At 36.7% G+C, this 22,695-nt stretch overlaps 1 protein-coding gene across 3 annotated transcripts in view; it reads right to left on the minus strand.

The window, feature by feature from the left end:
* ZFAND3 (zinc finger AN1-type containing 3) overlaps positions 1-22,695 on the minus strand; it is a 323,831-nt gene that overhangs the window by 58,662 nt on the left and 242,474 nt on the right. For all 3 annotated transcript variants that reach the window (XM_067753108.1, XM_067753107.1, XM_067753109.1), the window contains one exon: positions 18,266-18,448. In XM_067753108.1, the coding sequence (XP_067609209.1) occupies positions 18,266-18,448 (183 nt within the window). The remainder of the gene's footprint in view (positions 1-18,265; positions 18,449-22,695) is intronic.

Below are 22,695 nucleotides of genomic sequence, written 5' to 3' on the forward strand. Positions count from 1 at the left end.
TTCGGCAAATACACAAATAACTTCAAGGCTACCTAGCATATCTCAACATGCATCATCATGAAAGTGTTCTCCAGAGAGCTTGTTAAACTAACAACCCAATCCAAAGTATTCACTACATTATAGTAAAGTACAAACAGAACCATAATTGAGCCAAAACAAACTGACAGCAAGAGTAACTGGCAGTGATAATATATCCCAGCTTTGATAATTGGACAATATTATAAACAGAGAGCTTGGAATTAAATTTGATCTGGTAGACTATAACCTATGAAACTCTTTAAACTCCAGAACAGATGCACGTGAGCACTGTACATATATTCTATATACTAATTGTGCTGTCATATAAAATTCCTATACTCTCAAATAAAAGGAGTAACCACAGGAGATTAAGGTATCTACCCTTACACAATTAATTGCAAATCAACTCTGTTAAAATGAATGCAGGAGATTAAGGGCCACTCAAGCGGAACCTTTTCAGGTTTGAGTCCACAACAATAAAAATATAACATGAGTCCCATGTGGGTATAGCAAACAAAGTAATTTTGAGAGTTGATGGTAAGGGTCAAACTCAGGGCATCTGTTCCATCAAGGAATGGAGTTGGCTAATGTCTGAGAGGGGGGCAGGAGTATGTTCTCATAAATCATTGTAAATTTTGCTCCTATTTTTGGCTCTTCTTCCTCTTCTTTCCAAACAGAAGGGTAGACAGAGCTAATACCTGAAGAGTAGGATGAAGAAGTCTTTTCTTGCCTGGGTCCTACATTCTACAGGTTAATGTACTGATGGGGTGTGTGTGTGTGTGTGTGTGTGTGTGTGTGTGTGTGTGTGTGTGTGTGTGTGTGTGTGTGTGTGTGTGTGTGTGTGTGTGTGTGTGTGTGTGTGTGTGTGTGTGTGTGTGTGTGTGTGTGTGTGTGTGTGTAGTAGCAAGTGAGTCTGGAACAGTAAGTTTGGGGTTGTTAAATATTAAAAATAAAACCACAGTTAAGGTACCTTGCTTAATATGACAGACTCTCTGGGAATTCTGAACCAGACAATATCAAGATTAACTCATCTGAACTTTTAGCCCATCACACCATGAGTGTCTGTTGCTTTCTTTTGCTAAAGCAAAATTAAACATGTCAAATTTTTTCAAGTTTCTTCATTATCTGAAGATACTTAATACTATCATTTTTCATTTGATATTACATTCACAACTTTTTCCTAAGTTTCAACAATTCAGAGTCTGGAATCTGCAAGTAAATAATGTGTGTGGTAGCTTGTGGTTTGTATTCTTAAGTCTGAATACTCTATCTTGTCTTTTAAGGATGTTTCTATTCTTGTATTAAAGGTGTCATACATAATGCAGCACTATGGATCACATTTGCAATTCCACGTGAGAGCCATGGAATGAAATTCTTCAGCTGTATTACCAGCAACTAGAAATCTTTACAGCCTTTGCAACAGGGTAGTGGATTTTCTTAGGGAACCAGTACTGATTTCAGCCAGCCCTGTAAAGTTGAAGACAGGGGTCAAATCTGCATACTAAAAGTCACTGTAACCTGCAAAACCAGAAGGACTGAATAAAGGTATCCCGTCAACTATTAACATTCACGTTTCAAGCCAAAGTGGCAGGAACCTTTTTCAGCCTCCTATAGAGTTAGTTACTGAGCATGTCAAAAAACACTGAGCTACCACAGTAGTCAATTCAACTGACTGGTTGAAGACTATGACTCAGGAGAAAGACAAGAACACAGGTATGGAGGGCGGCTGCATTTATGCTGGTTATCATCTTAGGCACTCAAAATCTAAGGCTGAGTAAATATAGAAAAACAGTATTTCTCCTTAACCTTGAAAACAGAGATCAACAATCTACCCAGAAACGTTTTGTTAAAAGAGATGTGACGAGTAGTTATTTTTGCATCCTGATTCCACTAGCCCCCATTGGCTGCAGTTATACCATGTGCTAAACCACATCAATTAGGAAAAATGGACTGTCAAGAAGTCAGTCAGCTAAAAATTGCCAGAAGCTCAGTAATCAAATATTCTACTACCAGCTTTCATGATAACTGCAAAACATTAATACACAAAAATAGCCATTCTTTTTGTAGATTTATAACACTTCAATATTCTTGCTTAATTAGCATGACATTTACATAACAGTATCTAATTAATTTCTAACTAAGGCACTGTGGGCTAATTAGAAATGCATCATCCTTTTTTAACCAGCTTGTCAATTCCACTCTGTCATAATCTGTACATTGTTTACCTTTGCAACATCTCACTTTTCCAGGCTTGCTATTCAAAAGGTGATTTCAGACAACAGATTCATGAGCTACAATTCTCCCTCCACTCTAGAGATTCATAATATCTTATGGGAGTCTTTTTTGATGAGCCATCCTTAAAAAAAAAAAAATCTATGCAATGGAGATAATGAAATAAACTCAACACTGTCTCCTGATGTGGTCATATTAAGAATGTAAAACTATCTTTTAAAAATATTCAAAGAATGTATATTCCTTCAGCAGTAAAACATTCTTTCTTTAAAAGCCTTCAAAATACACACGGATACTTCAAATAGTAAATGGTAATAAATATTAAGGACAGACCAGAACGCACAAGATAATAAGCCATCTCTTCAGAAAAGAAAACCCTATCCTCCAACTTCACCCTAAACCTGCAATTCACAAACTGTTTTAATCAGAAAGGACATACCTAATCTGTCTACATAATTGAGTTTGAAGTACACCATCGATTATAAATAAGGATGCATAAAGATATAATGAGTGGGAATCTAAGTTTACAGAAAATCTTCAGCCCCGATAACAGCCCTCCCATTTCTCCGAATGAAACTTCCAAATTAAACCATTTACGAAGCTTGTTACAGAATCTTAAGTTTTAATCTCTCAGAAATTCTAATCCTAACTCACTGCATGATTTTTCACACCATTTAGCTCTAAATCAGGGATTCATGAGAAGGGGATTTCCAAAGTAGGTAAGAAATTGCTATTGGTAAGCTCTCTGTTTTGTTCATAAAAAGGGTCTCTCAACAAAATTTCATTACCATTCCACCCCGACTCCCCTAAATAATTGTAGCTGGTCAGCTCTGCAAATATTAGTGTGTGTGTTTGTGCGTGAGTATGCTTATTAGTCTATCTGCACAACAGAAATAAAGTTTAATTCTCCCACAACGTCTTCCTCAGGGAAAAACACTACAAGCAAAATGAAATCAGGAATGCTTTCCATTTGCCCAGTACTGACAGACTCTTCTACGGTAGCGTGGACATCCCTGTTGGGGCCAGGGTATGCGTTTTGGAAGAAATGCTCTCTCTTGACCCAGCAATGGCCTTAATGGCATGATCTTTAGGGGTAGTGGCAAAGTCTTAAGCTTCTTGGTACCCTAGCATATGAGGTGTTCAAAATATGTTTTTCACTACTGAATGAAAATGATCCAGGCTAAAATCAATTATTGAACATGCATATCTATTCAGAAGGGAAATGGAACTATTAATAAACAGTTGATTTTCACCATATTTACATGTTAATCTAGCACAGCAGTTCTCAAACATTTGCATCTTAGGAACTTTTTACACTTAACAATTATTAAGAACACAAAAGAGCTTTTCTTTATGTGGGTTATATCTAGTGATATTTACCTTATCTGAAATAAAAACTGAAAAAAAAATTTTAATTTTCATTTAAAGTTCACAAAATAATTAATGTCAACATAAAAACATATTTTTATGAAAAATAACCACAAATTTTAAAAATATAAGAGCAGCCTGGCTTAAAGAAGAAGCCTGGATTTTGACATCTGCATTCAATCTGTTACAATGGATTGCTTATATGAAGCATATGAAGAAAAATCACCCTTACATGGATATATAGTTGGAAAAGGAAGGACCTCAGGGACTCTGTGAATGGGTCCTGAGGACCTCTATAAGTCCTTGGACCACACTTTGCGAAAGCCTGGTATAGAACAAAACAGGTTAATATAATTTCCATCTTCTCCACACTCTGCTCACATGCCAACTGACTGTTCTAGTCCTGCAGAGACCCATCAATGCACTAGTACAAAAAGTAGTAAAAGGTTTGCCCATTCTCAACAAAACATTAATATTTAAATAAATGAAGGCAAGAATAGTGGAATAAACTCTAGAATTATAATTTCAACCCAGAACATTCTATTTCTGCTACTTATGTAGGAAGAGTAAAACCATGTTTCATGTAACTCAAAGGATTCTGAGCAGTTAAATCTGTTTGTTTTTCAGATGTGATCTCTCACCTAGAACCCTTGTAACCAAAAAAGAGCATCCCGTACATTAAGATACCGACAAACACTCACCACTAATACTCCGAAATGTGATAAAGTCCAACAGCAATTAACACTGAATTTCTAAGACACCACTATCTTGCGGTTCAAAACTAGAAAGAAACCTTTTTTGAGAGGTCAAAATATCACCTGGCAAATGAAGTCAGTTCTATTTTTAGACACTTGTTTCTGTGACAAAGCATACTTAATATGAATATGAAATCGGGAGCTGTCACTTCTCCAATTTAGACTTCAGTTCTGACTATTTACAGGCTTAACTAAGGCCCAACTCAGGTTTCTATATTTGCATTTTACCATCAACACAAGCATGAATCTCATAACATTAATGAAGAAACCACTCAGTATTACAAGAGCTTTTATTTTTTTGACATATTTTAGCTACCAAGAGTGTTCTCATAAATCTTGTCCTGCATCTGCAAATGAAAGAATGCACTGCCTTCCTCAGAAAAGGAAGTGACCTGTGCATGTTCTCTATAAGAGGCTTCAGAGAAAATTAAAAAATACGTCTATTTAGGCCATAGGTACTGCCCCGTGGACATTTAAAAAGAATTCTGAACATAGGTGCCCTTCTTCCCTGACCCTGTGCTGAGCCTCTCCTGTAAGTAGCTGTACCACAGCTGGCAATGTGTTAAAAGTGTCAATGATTGAAAGGAAACTTAGCCAAACCTCCTTGCTTTACAGAAGTGAACACTAGCAGGTCTTACTAACAGGACCTATCTTTGCAAATAATAGTTGAAAATGTCACAATTTGAATTATGTAAAGAAGTGTTTATATTGATATTTGGGAATTTTAAAAATTCCTTGCCAACATGGCATCCTATTGTTTATTAAATCTAAAGAATCCTCCTTTTGACAGATCAAAAAGTGAAATAAACGGTTTATGAAGCAACAGAACATATGAACACAAAACATAAAGTTACATGTAGTCATTTTTTGGCATGGGCAGCTCTGAATTTTCAGAGAGAAGTTCACAAACACCATTAAAATATATTCACGTAAGTTTAAAATAACTACTTCTAACACGCAAATAGATAGATGACCCTATTATATGGTTTTTTTTCAGCCAAACACTTCTGTCATAACAAAAGTCAGATTTAATTTAAAATCAGCACAGAGTCACCTATTACCTGTATCTAGACAAAATAAAAACAGTATGACAACTGCAAAGGGCTAAAGCTATGTGATGTGTGGTTGTTCACTGTGACCTTTACTTTCACAGCCCAGTGTAGAGCATTTCATTTAATAAGAACATAAAAAAAATCTGCATTTGCAAAGAGGGGGCAGTGATGATGCTGCTTCAAAACCTAGTATGAATATCAATAACTGTATAATCTCATTAAGTGCCTGAGGAAACCTTTATGGGAAACTAACCTTTCAGACTTGCAGACTTCTTAAGGGATCCTTGAAAAATGGGTGTTTAAAGTTTGCTAGTCTCTCTTGCAAAGGGGAACCTTGAAGAGGGAAATTCAGGTGATAAAAGAAATACCCATAAGCAGAAACTGCTCTTTGACAACAGGCAGGTGGCTATTTGCAGTTAAAACAACAACAGAAAAAAGTCTCTCATTATGCTAAAAGCTCTGTTAAAAGAGATGAATTGTCACCACAACAAGACAACCAAATTTCAAAATTAGGTAGGGCAACTGCCTTTTTGAGTTACTTCACCTTGAGTTTACTGAATGGCACAGAAAACAATAAAAATATTAAGTAGCTGCTCAAAATCAGGTTCAGGCAATGAGAAGCCTCTCTTTAGTGTATCAAAACACATGAGCACATGAAGGTTCTCAAAAGTATGAAAAACTAGTAAACTTTTCTAAATATTTAAATCATTTACTGAGTATTGCCTTGCTGGGTGCTATGGGGCAGAGCAAAGCAAAATTAAGTCTCTGCTAATTTGGGGTATAACCTCTAAATTGGTACAGAGAGATGAGATTCTCATGTCAAAGAGGTGACCAACACAATATGTGATTAGATGTTACAGGGAGGAAGTTAGGAATTCCTTGGAGGAAGCAAGCGTGAATGAAATGTTTCTGAGGTAGGCTTCCAAGAGCATGAATAAAAATGGTAATATGAGTTGCCATGGTGTCTTTTGGGGACAACAAGGATCTGGTTCAGTTCAGAGCTGAGTATCAGTGCTGGGAAAGGTAGGAAGGTCAAAAACAATGAGGTTCCAGATTATGTGGGGGAAGGATGTCTGATACAAGATTAAGAATCTGGATGATCAAATAGGCAGTGATGAGTCAATAAAAGAATTCCCTTTTTTGTTTAACATGATGTCAATGGGGATTCATCTGACTAGTTTATTGACTAGGACAAGATGAGAAGCAAGAACAGTCTAAAGATTATGGCTGTAATCCTATGAAAACACAATGGTGGCAATAACAACTTCCCAGACCTTTAATATTTCTCCATTGAGCTAACACTAGAGGATCATAAACAAAGACAAATTAGGAAATATAAACAATATTAGACTAAGAATAAGATTTAGTTTGTGTACTTGGTACAATACATATTCTAAAATTAAGAGCACCTTTAATAGAAAAAAATTTTTATATAAGAATATGTTCCAGTAAATTCCAATAAATTTAGAAATGTAGATGAAATAGACATTTTTATAATAATACTAATTGCCAAAACTAACTTTAAATGAGGTCGAAAATATAAATAGTCCAATATCAGATATCAGGCCAATCAGTTTTATGAATAAATTCTTCAAGCTTTCAAAGAACAGATACATTACACAATGTCAGAACATAAGACAAAAAGCAGTGTTAGGGCACAGGAAAAGATGAAAAGCTTTCTATGAGATTAATGTAACTAGTATCTAAACTAGACAGGAATAGCATGCCCACCATATACAAGCACACATGTACACAAAATTAACTCACTTATTAAAAAGGTACAAAACTTAAAATAAAATTAGCATTTTGAATCCATCAGTACACTGAAAGAACTAACAGAGTTTATTCAAGGAATGCAAAGATGGTTTAACACTGGAAGTCTATTAAATTAAGAGATTACATATTAATGGAGAAATGTATATGATCATCTCAACAGATGCTGAAAAGCATTTTATAAACATTCCTCTCTGATTTAAAAAAATTAACAAGCTAAAAATAGAAGTTTCTTAACCTGATAAATAATATCTACAAAAAAACCTGTAGCAAATACTACATTTATGTGGGATATACTAATATATTTCACATACATTAGTAATAAGAAGTAGTATCAGAGTTAGGAACAGGAAATACATATATAAAGCTATAAAGAAGAATTTCTAACAAGAAATGTATAAGGATTACACTAAGAAAATAATAAATCTTTACTCAAGAATATTTAAGAAGGTTCGAACAAATGAAGACAAATGATATTCCTATATGAGAAGGCCCAATAATGTATTAAAATGTCCATTATTCCCAAATAAACCTTTATTTTCAGTGTAAACCCAATTAAAAATCACACTGTAATTTTTAATAGAATTTGACAAAGTGCACTGAGAAGAAAAAATGCAAAAAAACAGCCAACAAAATTTAGAAAAAGATAAACTAAGGGGGAACTAGCTCTATCAGATCCCAATACTCACCACAAAGTTATTTTCCAGTCTCAGGAATATACAGTTAGACCAATGGAACAAAATAAAAGAGTCTAAAAACAGATTTACGTTTATAAAATAGTGACGGAATTCCAAACCAGGCCTAACTGATAAGTGGTTTTGACACAATTGGTTATCCATTTGGAAAAATAATAAAGGTAAATCCCTATACCTCATAGCATATACAAAATAAATTCCAGATGGAATCAAGAGCTAAATATAAACTGTAAAATATGAAGAAAAATATTTTTATAACCCTGTGATGGAGAAAGCCTTCTAAGAAACACACAAAACTAGAAGACAAACTAACAGACTTGAATTTTAAAATCTGTGAATTTTCTAATGGAATACAAGGCACCCAAATCAAAATTAAAAAGTCTTAAGTGACATACCGGAAGAAAATATTTACATGATATGTAACAAATATATAAGAATACATAACAAATATCCAGAATATATAAGGAGCTCCTACAAATCAGTAAGAAAAAAAGGCTAACAAAAAAATAAGCAAAGAATACAGATAGACAAATCAATGGAGACACAAATAGCTAATAAACATATGAAACAGTGCTCAATCTCACTATCAGGAGATGTCAGGTAAATGCAAGTTAAGATAAGCTTTTCTTGGGCTCCCCTGGTGGTGCAGTGGTTGAGAGTCTGTCTGCCGATGTAGGGGACACGGGTTCGTGCCCCGGTCTGGGAAGATCCCACATGCCGCGGAGCGGCTGGGCCCATGAGCCATGGCCGCTGAGCCTGCGTGTCCGGAGCCTGTGCTCCGCAACGGGAGAGGCCACAACAGTGAGAGGCCCGCGTACCGCAAAAAAAAAAAAAAGATAAGCTTTTCTTTTGCCTGTTGCCCCCCAGAAAAGAACACCTAACGTTGGTAAAAGTATGGGGAAAATGCTCACTCAAATAAAGTGGCATATAGGAATAAAGTAGTAACGTCATTTTGGAAATTAATTTGGCGGTGTATATAAAAATTTTAATACATATTCTTTGACTCGTTAGTTCCTCTTCCATGTATTTATCATGGAAAAATGATACATGCACCATTACTTATATTTAAAAATGTTTACATCATGTGGTTTATAGCAGTAAAATATAAGAAACAGTCTCAAAAAAAAAGAGATAATAATAATACAGAATACTACAGAGCAGTTTAAAAAGAATTAGGCTGACCTAGAAAGATCTCTAAAATATATTGTTAAGTAAAAAAGCAAGTTACATAACAATACATATAGTATGTTCTCATTTGTATAAAGAAAACCTTATATTTATGTAGACATGTATATAACTGCATAGAAAAAGAATATATATAATCCAAAATAAATAAACAGTGGTTATCTCTGAAAAGAGTGGGAATTTGGGGGGTGGGGAACGGGGTGGAGGCATTAAAAGAATATTTTCACCTTCTAACATACATAAACCTGTATGTCTTTGCTTTACTTGTATACTTAAAAAATAAAGTAACTTAAGACAAAAAAGAGGGCAGCAAATAATTAATTTAAAAGTCATGGTTTTGCTTTAATTTTGACTCTATTTTTAGACTACAAAAAAGGTCAGATGACACTCTAAGTGCTTGAACAAGTTTTGATCCAGCTAACAATGTGGAATAGAAGTAATTTCCATAAGAAAACACTGCTAAACTGGTCAGTCCTTTTGCATTTTGACCAGGATTCATTCAATGATCCCATACATTGATTCCTGGTGAATTACAACCATTCAATTCAATACAGCATATAACTGTACGTTATCAAACTGTACTGCAAAGTACCAATCCTTTTAGAACACAAGCCCTAATAAAAGCACCATGCTTTACAGAATCAGCTTCAAGATAAATAAATGCACTGGAAAAAAAAGTACCTTTAAATTAAAATCAGAAGAGACATTTAAAATTTTGGCATTCTTCATTATGGGAAAGAATCTCCCACTTTGATACTATTATATATCAGAAAAGCTCCATCTGTTGTATAATTATCTCTGATAAATGGCCTGATGCTCCAAGCTTCATTAGAGAAAAAGGAAGAGAAAGACACATACAGAGAGAACTGTAAATAAATCTCCTCACCATATTTCACTTAAAACCAGCCCAGCAGGAAGGCATAAAATATTTTTAATAGGTAATATTTTCTGAATGTTCTACTAGAATAAGTCAGCCTGTTTTGCACACTATCTGGTCTTCAAGTAGGCATAGTCCAAAAAGGGAAAACTAGTTTCACTTAGAGATTATTATAAATTTAATTGGTAAAAACAGACAAACATGAAGTTCAGCCACTCAGTGGCAGTGATATTAATTTTCCAAGGGACAGATCTGTCAGACAGGAATGAAGACTAGCAGCCAATGAAGCCCAATTCATGTTCAAAGACCCAAGGGCAGTTTAGCAAGGAAATCTGTTAAAATGTGCCACCGTTTTATTTTTTAAATGCCTGGGGAAGTTAGGCTATGACCAGGAACCAGTTTCCAAGGAAACAATGGAAATCTCTTTGTTCAAAAAAATTAATTTAACACACAGATAAAGAATGCTCTCAAATTTCTGTTTTGGGAATCACTGTCATATTAAAGGAAAATCCAGTCAGCACTTGGAAAATGAAGCTTTATTCATTAAAAGTCTTCACTAACATTTCAGTTAGTATGGTTCTCACTTTTTCTGTATATTTTCTTTTGGTTACAACAAAATCATCTCTTGGGTATATATAGTAGAGAAGAACAGGAAAAATTTTCAGCATTATGGATGAAAAAAGGCCCAGAGCTGAGCTCTAGCCCTGTCATGTGACTCAAGGCAGGTCACCATTCAAACCTTTTCCTCATCTGTAGAATAAGGAGGAGGCTATCTGCCCTGCCTATGTTGTAGACTGTTTGTTAGGATGATCCCAGAAAAATAACGTTTGTCAGAGGACTTTGTAAAACAGGGGTTGACGAACTTTCTCTGCAAAGGACCATTGGGTCTGTGTAGTAACTACCCAGTTCTGACGTTAAAGTGCAGATGCAGCCACAGGCAATACATACATGAATGAGCATGGCTGTGTTCCAATAAAAATTTATTTGTGAACACTGGAATCTGAATTTCATGTAATTTTCACATGTAAAATTACTGTCCTTTTGATCTTTTTCATTTAAAATCATTCTTAGCTCGTGGGCATACAAAAACAGGTGATGGGCCAATTTGGCCTGTGGGTTATACTTTGCCAACTTCCCTTAAAAACTACTGTTTTATATATGTGTTGGTGGCTGTTTATTGCTTAGTATGTGCCTCTACACAGTTTAGAAAAGTGTTCTGTACGAGGTGGGCCCTCTCTAACTGTTAGATTAGAATGTCAGAATATTTAAAAACAAGCCCATTTCTTGCCATTACTCTTCCCTAGTAGCAGGTATCAGTTCTCTTCCTCTCCTGCCTAGAAAGAAAACAGACCAGCTAACTCTCCACCAACACCTCAATTTCCCTCCAGTACATAGTGGGACTGGCTAACCCCTGCCCCCTGCCACCAAAAACCCCACAAAACCTAGCTCTGTAGGCATGTACACCATAAGGCTCCCCAGAGGGCACAAGCAAGGATGTCCAGGCCTTTAAGAGCATAACAATAGGAAGTCGAATTTATAGGAGAAATAGAGAGAAGGGTCTTTTAAAAAATCTTTTAAGTCCAATCTTATAAGACTCTGACTTACGGTGACCAGTCATCTGCTCATCTTGTTAAGGCTATCAGGACAGATGCATTGTCTAAGTCAAGAGTAGATAACTAAAGTGATTGCTAAGTAGCAGTGAAGACCCAGGTGATCCACTGACACCTTGCAGATTTCTTCAACTGTGACCCACCTAGGAGAAGAAAGGTGGAGGAAGAGGCAGCAGGGGATTACTCATATTGATCTTTTAGTACCCTCAAAGAGACCAGAATTTCATATAATGCATCCGCCCTGACAGCTTTAACAACCAGTTCCAGCGTTCTACCCACAACCTGACATTATTTCAAAAGTTGGCTCAAGAAACAAAGCACAGGGCTTCCCTGGTGGCACAGTGGTTAAGAATCTGCCTGCCAATGCAAAGGACACAGGTTCGAGCCCTGGTCCGGGAAGATTCCACATGCCACGGAACAACAAAGCCTGTGCGCCACAACTACTGAGCCTGCGCTCTAGAGCCTGCAAGCCACAACTACTGAGCCCACGTGCTACAACTACTGAAGCCCATGCACCTAGAGCCCATGCTCCACAATAAGAGAAGCCACTGCAATGAGAAGCCCGTGCACCACAACAAAGAGTACCCCCACTCGCCGCAACTAGAGAAAGCCCACGTGCAGCAACGAACACCCAGGCAGCCAAAAATAAATAAATTTATTTAAAAAAAAAAAAAAGATCAATGTCTCCTAGACTAGATTTGAAGCTTCTAGGAAAGTGTTCTATGCCTGTTTGGGGTCATAGATATCTTTAAAAAAAAAAAGAAAAAAGAAAGTACAGTAGCTGATTCAATTTGTTGTAAGGCAGAAACAAACACAACATTGTAAAGCAATTATACTCCAATAAAGATGTGGGAGGAACAAAAAAAAGAAACAAAATAAACCACAATTTATCTCCTCTATGAAAAACCTGGAAATTGAAAGAACAATAAATTGGTAGTAGCAAGAGCATTAAGAAATGTATGTTATTTTGTTCTTTTTAAGTGTCTGCACAACATTCCTTCCTCTGTAGTTTATTTGCAAGCAACAGCCTTTACACTACAAATCACTACAGAGACAGGCAGCAATGGGGTGGTGCTGGAAAGCCAGGCTGCTTTGTGATGTTGGGCAAGATACAAAATCATCCTGTGCCTCCATTTTCACATCTGAAAAACAGATACGGTAATACCACCCGCTTTACAGGGTATTATAAATATGAGGTAGGTTAATACAAATAAAAATTTGGAACAGTGCCTGGTACTTAGTAAGTACTCTGGTAATAGCTGTTACCATTTTTATAGCATTTAAATGTTACAACAAGTCCTTTGGTCACTATTAGAATTTTGTTTACAACTGCTTTTTGAAAATGCTTCTAATGGCTAAAGTTCCATGGACTCTTCTGCAGACACACATAAGATGGGATAGGAAGAGACACGTGTGTTTAGACAAAGAAATATCACTTTGAGCTTTTGGACACCTGTTTTATTGACCTCCAGTCAAGGTGTTTTAAGAAATTCTTTTGTATAAAAATCTGTCCTGCTCTCTGCTTTACACATTCTTGTCAATAGTTCTTACTCTATCTGCAGTCTTTTCAAAACAGCATTAATGTACCCAGACTCTCACCACCTTTCTATTCTTATATTCATTTAACTTTGAGAAGCAGAAAGCAGATGTAATCAAGAGAATGAGTATTGCTTATTAGGAAGAAAAGTAAAACCTTTCACAAGCCCCAAAGAAGACTCAGCACTTCCAGTTCTACACTAACGCTTCCAGTTCTACAATAACAATGGATCCATAACTACTACAGAGTTTACAGATTATGTAGTACTTGGATTTGGAATCCCAAACCCATTTCCCAGCAACTCCTACACCTTACTTCTCCATAACTCTCTAGGGGAAGCTAAGGACCAACAGATGAAATTCTGGTCTCTTGAGAATACTAAAAGATTAATATAAGTAATCTCCTGCTGCCTCTTCCTCCACCTTTCTTCTCCTAGGTAGGTCACAGTTGAAGAAATGTACAAGGTGTCAATGGATCAGGCTGTCTACTCTCACCTGGGTCTTCACCGCTACTTGGCAATCACTTTAATTACCTCCTGTTGACTTACAATGCATTTGCCCTGACAGCTTTAACAAACCTTCCTTACTTTTCTTATCCCTATATCACCCCATCCACAAATCAGGCACATATCTCCTCACTCCAGCATAGTTTTCAACCTAGGCAAGATGGCAAAACTCGCCTGAGAAAGCGTTTGCAAATGACATGCTTATTAACCACTATTCCTGCTACTGCCTCCCTTTCACCCTAAAATTCGCATGCACCTGTTAGGGAGAACCAGAAACTCAAGGAGAGACGTATGTATCTGAAAAGGTGACCTCCTTGTGGATAGAGACCTAATCTTATTCATTTCTGTACCCAGCACTTAACCTAGTGCCATTTAGCAAAGACTGCTAAATGAATATACAAACCACTGAAATAGTTTATTAAATAGTTTATTTAGAGAATTAATCACATGATCACCAAATCTAAATTTTTCTTGTCAGCTTACAGTTTCCTGAAGCATTTTCACAATGTTGAGGCAATATACTATAGTGGTTGAAAGCACAGGCTCTGGAGCCGAATCAGTGGGTTAGAGCATGAGCTACACTGGGCAGCAAGAGCTCTGAATTTTGGGTAGAAGTTACTGAACCACTCTATGCTTCAACTTCCTCATTTGTAAAAACAGGGATAATAAAAGCACCTACCTTATAGGACACTGTCAGAATTAAATGTTAGTATGTGTAAAGGGCTTAGAAGAGGGCTTAGAAGATAGCCAAACACTTCATAAATATGAGTGACTATTTTCATTATTATTTCATTATTAATATTTCATTATTATTAGTAGTATTGAGAATTAAACGTTAGTATGTGTAAAGAGCTTAGAAGATAGCCAAACACTTTATAAATATGAGTGAATATTTTCATTATTAATAAAGCCTACACCATACGATGAAATTTGTTCCTTGCCTTTTGTGACCTTGCCCACTATCATTTGCCTCCTCTCTGACTTCTTCAGTTGCCTCCTCTGTTTTGGTTTCCCTCTAGGTTCTATTCTCACTGCTTTTCTTTCTTCTCACCTTTGGCAATCTCACTTAACCCCTAAGGCTTCACTTATCATCCGCATGTGGATGAAGCCAACCTTGACTTCTTTCTCCTGAGCTCCAACTCAAACTGCCCAGTTGAACACTTAAGTCATCATTAAACCTCATATTAGCAAATCTCCTCCTCTCTCCAGATCTATGAAAATCCAAGGTTTACAATAATGAGCTCCACAAGAATTAGGAAATGAGATTAGACTCTGAGAGTTTCACTTGAAGAGTTAAACACATAATGGTTTAAAGCAGTGATGTCATCAGAAAGAGAGAATGGATCTGAAACTGGTAGAACTACACATCCTTAATCAGATTGAAGGTATTTACGTATATATCGAAAGGAAAAATGTGGCAGTCTACAGAAGCCTAGAGTGGCAAGTTATGGAAACACAGGAAGTGCTGTGTCCTAGGGGCTCCAGAGCTCAGGGTAGGTCTAATCCCAAGCAGAGGAGGGAAAAAGGGCATAAAGATGGAATCTCGTACTGAACATAAGACCTTCCCTATATGTCCTCAGAGTGCACCCGACAATCAGCGTGACTCAAACTTTCACTTCATCTAACTCCACTTGTTCTGAGTCCACACTCTGCCATTTGCTATGTAAATCCTTGTTATGGGTCTGCTTCCCATAAAGATCTGACTCCAGAGAAAATATTTTAGTCATACAGTCATATGGATATAGTGTTTTTATTTTCAATCCCTGTTATAAGGATATTTCATGATGAATTAATCAAGTAACTTTTGGTTACCATGTGCGTTTCCACATACCTTAATTTCACAGAAAAAGTGTTGATCTTACCAACATGAATACTTCTATTCTCTGTGGCAGTTATATTTCACATTGCGAATTAACTAATTAAAAGCATGAGTTCTAAAGCCAAATGCCTAAATTTGAATGCTATTCTGGTTACTAGTTTGCTACCACAGGCAAATTACTTGATCTCTTTTTGCCTGTTTCCTTCTATACAATGGGGAAACTGAGTATTTACACCTCAATGAGTTGTCATGAGGAGTAAAAGAAAAAATATGCAAAACATATAGAACAGTGTCTTGCACATAAAGTGCTCAATTAAAGGTAGCTGTTGTTATCTCAGAGCACTTGGGCTGCTCAAGTTGTTTTGATCCTGGCCTGATCCTGGTGTGTGTGAATCCAGTCAGATGCCATTCCATAAGATGAGATTCTGATCAGCTCCAACCTTTCCCTTAGACAAGGAGTTCTTAACCAAAGGCCATAGTGAGCTTTAGAAAAATTTTACTCAAAATTGAGTATAAATGGTTGGTGTCATTTTTCTGAGACAAGGGGCCAGAGCTTTCATCAGCCTCTCAAGAAGTACACAACCCTCAGGCTTCCCTGGTGGCGCAGCGGTTGAAAGTCTGCCTGCCAATGCAGGGGTCACGGGTTTGTGCCCCGGTCCGGGAAGATCCCACATGCCGCGGAGCGGCTAGGCCCGTGAGCCATGGCCGCTGAGCCTGCGCGTCCGGAGCCTGTGCTCCGCAACGGGAGAGGCCACAGCAGTGAGAGGCCCGCGTACCGCAAAAAAAAAAAAAAAAAGTACACAACCCTCAACAGATTTTTAAAAACAAAACAAAACCTACTGCCTTAACATTATCACTACCATTTTCATCTTTTTTTCTCCCCTTACATAATTTCAACACCTTTGCCTAGGCCTCTATTCAATAGGTTACAATAATTTTAAATTTTTCTCTGTGCAATGTTATCTAGTATAATCCTTCCCATTTTCAATACTGCCATGCTACTTCTGCAAAATAACTGTAGTAATATTACTTCCTTTGCACAAAAACATGACTACTGTCTAACATCCAAATATCTTCGCTGAGCGTTCAAGCCTCTATGGCACGGCCACAATCTACCTGCCCAGCCTTGTCCTCCATAAATGGCCCTAAAGGAGTCACTTGCCATTGCAGAACTCCATGCAGCTTTCCTCCATATTGTGTCTATCTTCAACAGCACCTTCTCCAGTAAACCAACACCCTTCTTCAACAGTCAATGTCTTCAATACGTAAGAAAGACCATTAAAATAGGTGCATACAACCATGTATCAGGGTTTCTCAACCCTGGCATTACTAACATGTCAGGCTGGATAATTCCTTGCTGTGGAGGGCTGTCTGATACAGTGTCAGATGTTTACAGCATTGGGGGGAGGGGGAGGGGCAAACTCACTCCTGGTTGAGAACTAATGATATAAGAAATATATTTAATTTCCGCTGCTAAACAGTAAATTCTTTGAGGACAGGGACTACGGCCTTTTTTACCTTTATATTCTCAACTCTACCTAGTACAGTGGTTTATGATAGGGGTTTAGATAAACATTTGTTCTCTGCTAATCTTTCCAAAGTTAGTAGATAGAACATTCTAACCTACCATATTCCAAGGATTTCTAGATATTCATTAAATTTGAAACACCAGATTTCAACCTGTTAAGTAAAGCTTTTAAAAGGTAAAAAGCTGCTATGTCATAACATCACTACAATTTTCAAACCCTGCCAGTTATAGTTGTGCCCTAAAGGAAATGGTTACAGCATTGTAAAGCTTAAGTGGACAATGGACTTCCATATCACATATATGATAATAGTATTCTGTCACTGAGAACTTACAGAAGAGTAAAAGAAACTACTTCCTCCTCCCTTCAAATATCCTATGTTCTATGAAGTATATAGTGTTATCTCGTTAACTGCCTAGAAACACTTGAGGTCCACTTAGTGACAGAGGCAAGGCTTCAATCAAAGGTTCCTAAATCAGGTTAAGTTCCCTAGACCAGTGGTCCTCAATTTTTGCTGCATATTTGAATTCTCTGAAGAATTAAAAAGAACAGATCACTGAGCCTCACTCCAGACCAATTAAATTACAGATTCAGGGAATGGTGCTGAAGATTAAAATTGTTCTAAAAATCCCCAGTGGATTCTAATTTACAGCCAGGGCTGAGAACAACTGCCCTAAACTGGTTCAAAACCTCATGTACCCTGACAGTTAACATAAAAGGCATTCCTTTAAGAAAACTTTAAGCTGGTTCCCTGGTGGCACAGTGGTTAAGAATCCGCCTGCCAATGCAGGGGACACGGGTTCAAGCCCTGGTCCAGGAAGATCCTACGTGCCGTGGAGCAGCTAAGCCTGTGCACCACAACCACTGAGTCTGCGCTCTAGAGCCCGCAAGCCACAAATACTGAGCCTGAGTGCCACAACTACTGAAGCCCGCACGCCTAGAGCCTGTGCTCCACAACAAGAGAAGCCACCGCAATGAGAAGCCTGTGCACCGCAACAAAGAGTAGCCCCCGTTCACCACAACTAGAGAAAGCCCGCGCACAGCAATGAAGACCCAACACAGCCAAAAATAATAAATAAATAAAATAAATAAATTTAAACACACACACACACACACACACACACACAACAACCTTAAGCTCAATGGAAGGCTGAAACTTACTCTCTACCTTGCTGACTTGGGGCCTAAATGTTAACACTTAATCTTGAATTCAAAGAGCTGCTATCATTTTTTCTGGAAGAGGCATTACCAAGAAACTCATGATATGATTCTTAGGCTGCTTTCTCTACCACTTCACAGGATCTGAGACTTACACTCCTCTTTACTTGGTGAAGTTACATTCAGTTCTGTCGGAAGCGGCTGCTGGCTGGGACTAAGAGTTGGCGTGGTTATCGAGGTATTGCTGTTGTCACTGGTGGTCTCTTCGGAAAATAAATCTGATTGGCTGTTACTTGTACTTGGAGCGGAATCATCGTCTGGTTGTTTCTTTTGAAAATCTGAAGAGAAAGTGTGAGAAAACCAGTTTAAATAAGGAGTTCACAATTGCCTTGGGTATTAGAAAATAATGCAAGTTAGTATAAAAATTAAAACTAATTTGGGTGATAAAAAGAATTGAAGTAAAATACTGGTCCAAAACACAGAAGGTTGGTAGAGGGTGAGTTAAAGATTTCCAAGATGAGTGGTAGACATACTGATTTTAATGTAAGACTCTGCAAAGCCAAATACATGTTAAAATTTTAGGGTAGGGGTAATCAAGGATAAAACAAATAAAAGTTGTTCAAACCAATAAAGGACAGATAAGAAGGAAAAAACCAGCAGAGGAAAAAAGGGTAAATACAAAACACATAATATGTGGTAGAAGTAAGTACAGATATATCAGTAGTGGTAATAAATGTAAACAGACTAAACTTATCAGTTAAAAGATAGAAAATTCAGACTGAATAAATAAAGTCCTGTTTTATGTAGTTTCCATACTACATAATACTAAAACTAAAAACATTAACATGAGAGAAAACTTTCAAAGTATATAAAGTATATACTTTATAAAGTATATAAACAAAATACCAGGGCTTCCCTGGTGGCGCAGTGGTGGGGAGTCGGCCTGGCGATGCAGGGGACACGGGTTCGTGCCCCGGTGCGGGAGGATCCCACATGCTGCGGAGCGGCTGGGCCCGTGAGCCATGGCCGCTGGGCCGGCGCGCCCGGAGCCTGTGCTCCGCGATGGGAGAGGCTACAACGGTGAGAGGCCAGCGTACCAAAAAAAAAAAAAAAAAAAATACCAGCAAATACAAATGATTAAAAAGCCAGTAATAGCTATAGTACTGTTAGGAAATGTAGACTTTAAGGCAAAAGCATTATTAAAGAGGATCATTACATAATAGTGAAAAAAAATTACCAGAAATATAAAACAACTCTTAATCTGTATGCACCTAATAACAAAGCCTCAAAATATGTAAAGCAAAAATGATTGTATCTATGGGAAACTGACAATTAGATAATGAATTATTTTCAAACACATTTGGAATATTTATAAAAACTACCTAAAACCTGGATAAACCGTGACCACACATTAGGTTATAAAGCAAAAGTCTCAACAAATACCAAAGAATTAGTAAGATACAGGCATTATTAACTGACCACAGAGCAATTAAGTTAAAAATTGGTAAAAAAAAAAAAAAATCCTATATATTTGGAAGTTTCTAAAACACACTTTAAACTCATGGATCAAATTAGAAATTAGAAAATATGTATAATTAAATGATAATGTAATTAGTACTTATCAATATCCATTAAAGATAAAGATGCACATACATTACCTATGCCCCAGTCATTTTATTACTAGGTATATGCCTGACAGAAATTCAACACACAGGTACAAGGATGTTGATTACATACTGTTTGTAATAGTAAAAAGTCAGACCTAAAGGACCATAAATTATATTATATTCAAATAATGTACACAGTGAAAATAGCTATTGCCACACACATCAACATGAATAAATCTCAAAATTATAATGTTGAACAAAAAAGTAAGTCACTAAATAACATAGTAAGACTGTATTGCACAAACCTTAAAAACAGGCAAAACTTCAAATAATATATTGTTTAGGAATATGTATCTATAAACACTAAAAAAATTAACACAATTCAGGAGGGTGGTTACGTCTGAGATTTGGGGGGTGTGAAGTGAGAGCTATGCAGAAATATTCAAAATTATAGACAATGTCCATTGACAGAGAATAGATTAGAGTGATATATTCATTCATATGATGAAATACTGTATGGCAGTTAAAATAAATGAATAGAGCTATAAGTACAACAGAAAAATCTCAAAAACAATGTTGAGAGAGAAAAGCAAGCTACAGAAAGATATATATCTAATAATATTTATATAAAAATTTAAAATATGTAAAAACACCATATATTGTTTATTGGTACATAATTACAATATAAAAACATGTGGAAATGATACACCAAATTTAGGATAATAGTTATCTGGGGGTGGGAGGAACCAGGATCTTCAATCCTATCTGTAATTTCTTTTATTTCTTAAAGCTAGTGGTCAGTGTATGACTGTTTAAATTATTATGTTTAGTCTCTGTATGTTTCATTTAAAAAAATCTTATACTAGTCTATGAAGTACAGATTATACTTCACTGCATCAATTCATAAAAGGAACAGAAGATCCTGACAACTCCATTTTGCCTTATCTTTTGAACCAAAGAAGCTGTTGCTATTATGCTCTACAACCTCATCAGAATCACTATTCTGACATATTCTGAGCATAATAGCCAGCTAGCATTTATTTTGCATTTACCATGTGCCAGGCACTGAACTAAATGTTTTATGTATTTAACTCATTTACTTTAATCCTCTGAACAACCCTAACAAGGGAGTTATAATTACCACCACTTTACTGATGAAGAAACTGAGGCTCAGAAAATTTAGGTAATTTGTTCCAAGTTAATAGCTAGTAAGTAGCAGGATCAGGATTTAAATACAGATCCATCTGACACGAAAACTCATGGTCTTCAATCTCAACCACAGGATGTAGAACGGTGTGCATTAAACTGGCCCAAGGAAAAGGCCTCCATGTCAAGCCCCCACCCATTTACAGCACCAACGGTGAATGCAATGGATTTAGCCAAAGAATTGCTAACCTGCTGTGCATGCCCATCAGTGATCGAAAGCCTCTACTGCTTCTGTGTATTTATTTCTCCTAGCCACTTTCTTATTCTTCAGTGTTTTGACATTTCAAAATGGCTTATTATCTCAATGTTATTTGTATAGCACCCTCAGAGAAAAAGGTACTGTATAAGTGGAATAAAAATATTGCAAAAGATGCTTCTTTTTTATATCATATCATCTCATTAGTTCTCCTATGTCAATAATCATTGTGTCCCTCCTATAGCCACCTCTCTACCATTTAATTGGAAATGTTATAAGACCCTAAAAGAACTGAAACTGAGTCATCATTGTACTATTTAACAGAATCCCCAATGCCTCGAGACAGACAAACACATAGAATCACTCACTGAGGCACAATAACCCTTTGAAGTTAAATGACATTGGTGTCTAAAGACAATTACCAGGTCCCACCTACATAATCTCCAGCCCATGTTTGCCATGTTCCTTGCTTGATGTTCAGGTACTTTAAGTTTTCTTTTGTGAATCTGCAGCTGTCATAATGCCGCCTTCTGCACCTTCACTGGACGATGGTGTGAAAAAATCATCAGGCTAAAAGTAAAGATTACAAACCAAACTGGCTGCAAACAAGAGAACTTAAGTAGAAACTTTACACATTCTCCATTTCAATTCAATAAAGAAAGCAGAAATAACAGAATTTTACAACCAGAATTAACTTTAAAGCTCTAGCTCAATCCTCTCAGTTTACAGATGAAGAAAGCAAGAGCCAAGAAAGTTAATGCAACCCACCAGAAATTCACAGTTAATTATAAGAGTTTACTAACTCTTAGGCCAAAATTAGCAGCTTGTAGGATACAGAGAGCTTTAGAGTTGGACCTGGATTCAAATTCTGACTTGGCTATTTACTGGGCATATGGCTGAAAGCAAACTGTTTACTCTTTTGTGGCCCTGTCTGTAAAACGAAGGGAGGGAGTTATTTCTACCTCTCAGGATAGTGTGGATTAAACAAGATAATGTACATAAAGTATCTGTGCATGGGTACTCAAAAAATGATAGTCATTAAAGAGAAAAGGTATTTTCCTGGTTTAAAGAAAGAACTATCTCTTCCTTTTAGTCCTGATGTTTGCATTATAGTTCTTACTCTCTTGTTCCTTTCTTTCTGAATCATTCAGCATCCAACTTCTGACTACTGACCAAAAGAAACAGAAGGAAAAAAAATCCCAGGAGTCTACTCCAAGGACAAAGGGGAGCAGATTTATATCCCGTGTAAAAAAGTAAACAATAAAACAGGCAGAGACTGCCTCTCGTTAACTCTACTCTGGAAAGCAGTGCAGGAAAGGAACAGAAATAGTCACTCCATTTGATCCAGACACAGAAAAGACTTGTTCACTTGTTGTTTTACAGTTCTCATATAAATGGGAAAACTAGAGCTCTCCAAGCTTATCCATCTCTTTAAGAAAAACAATTAGGAAAAATAATCTATTTTTGTAAATTGTTAAGAGTTTATGGTATACACAAAGGTATAAACTTGGTCTTGAATAGAGTTTTTCCAAAATAATCTGCTATTTGTAAAACCTAAGTAAAAACCTTTGACCTT

Source organism: Pseudorca crassidens, chromosome 10 (assembly GCF_039906515.1).
Source record: "Pseudorca crassidens isolate mPseCra1 chromosome 10, mPseCra1.hap1, whole genome shotgun sequence".
Classification (NCBI taxonomy): Eukaryota; Metazoa; Chordata; class Mammalia; order Artiodactyla; family Delphinidae; genus Pseudorca; species Pseudorca crassidens.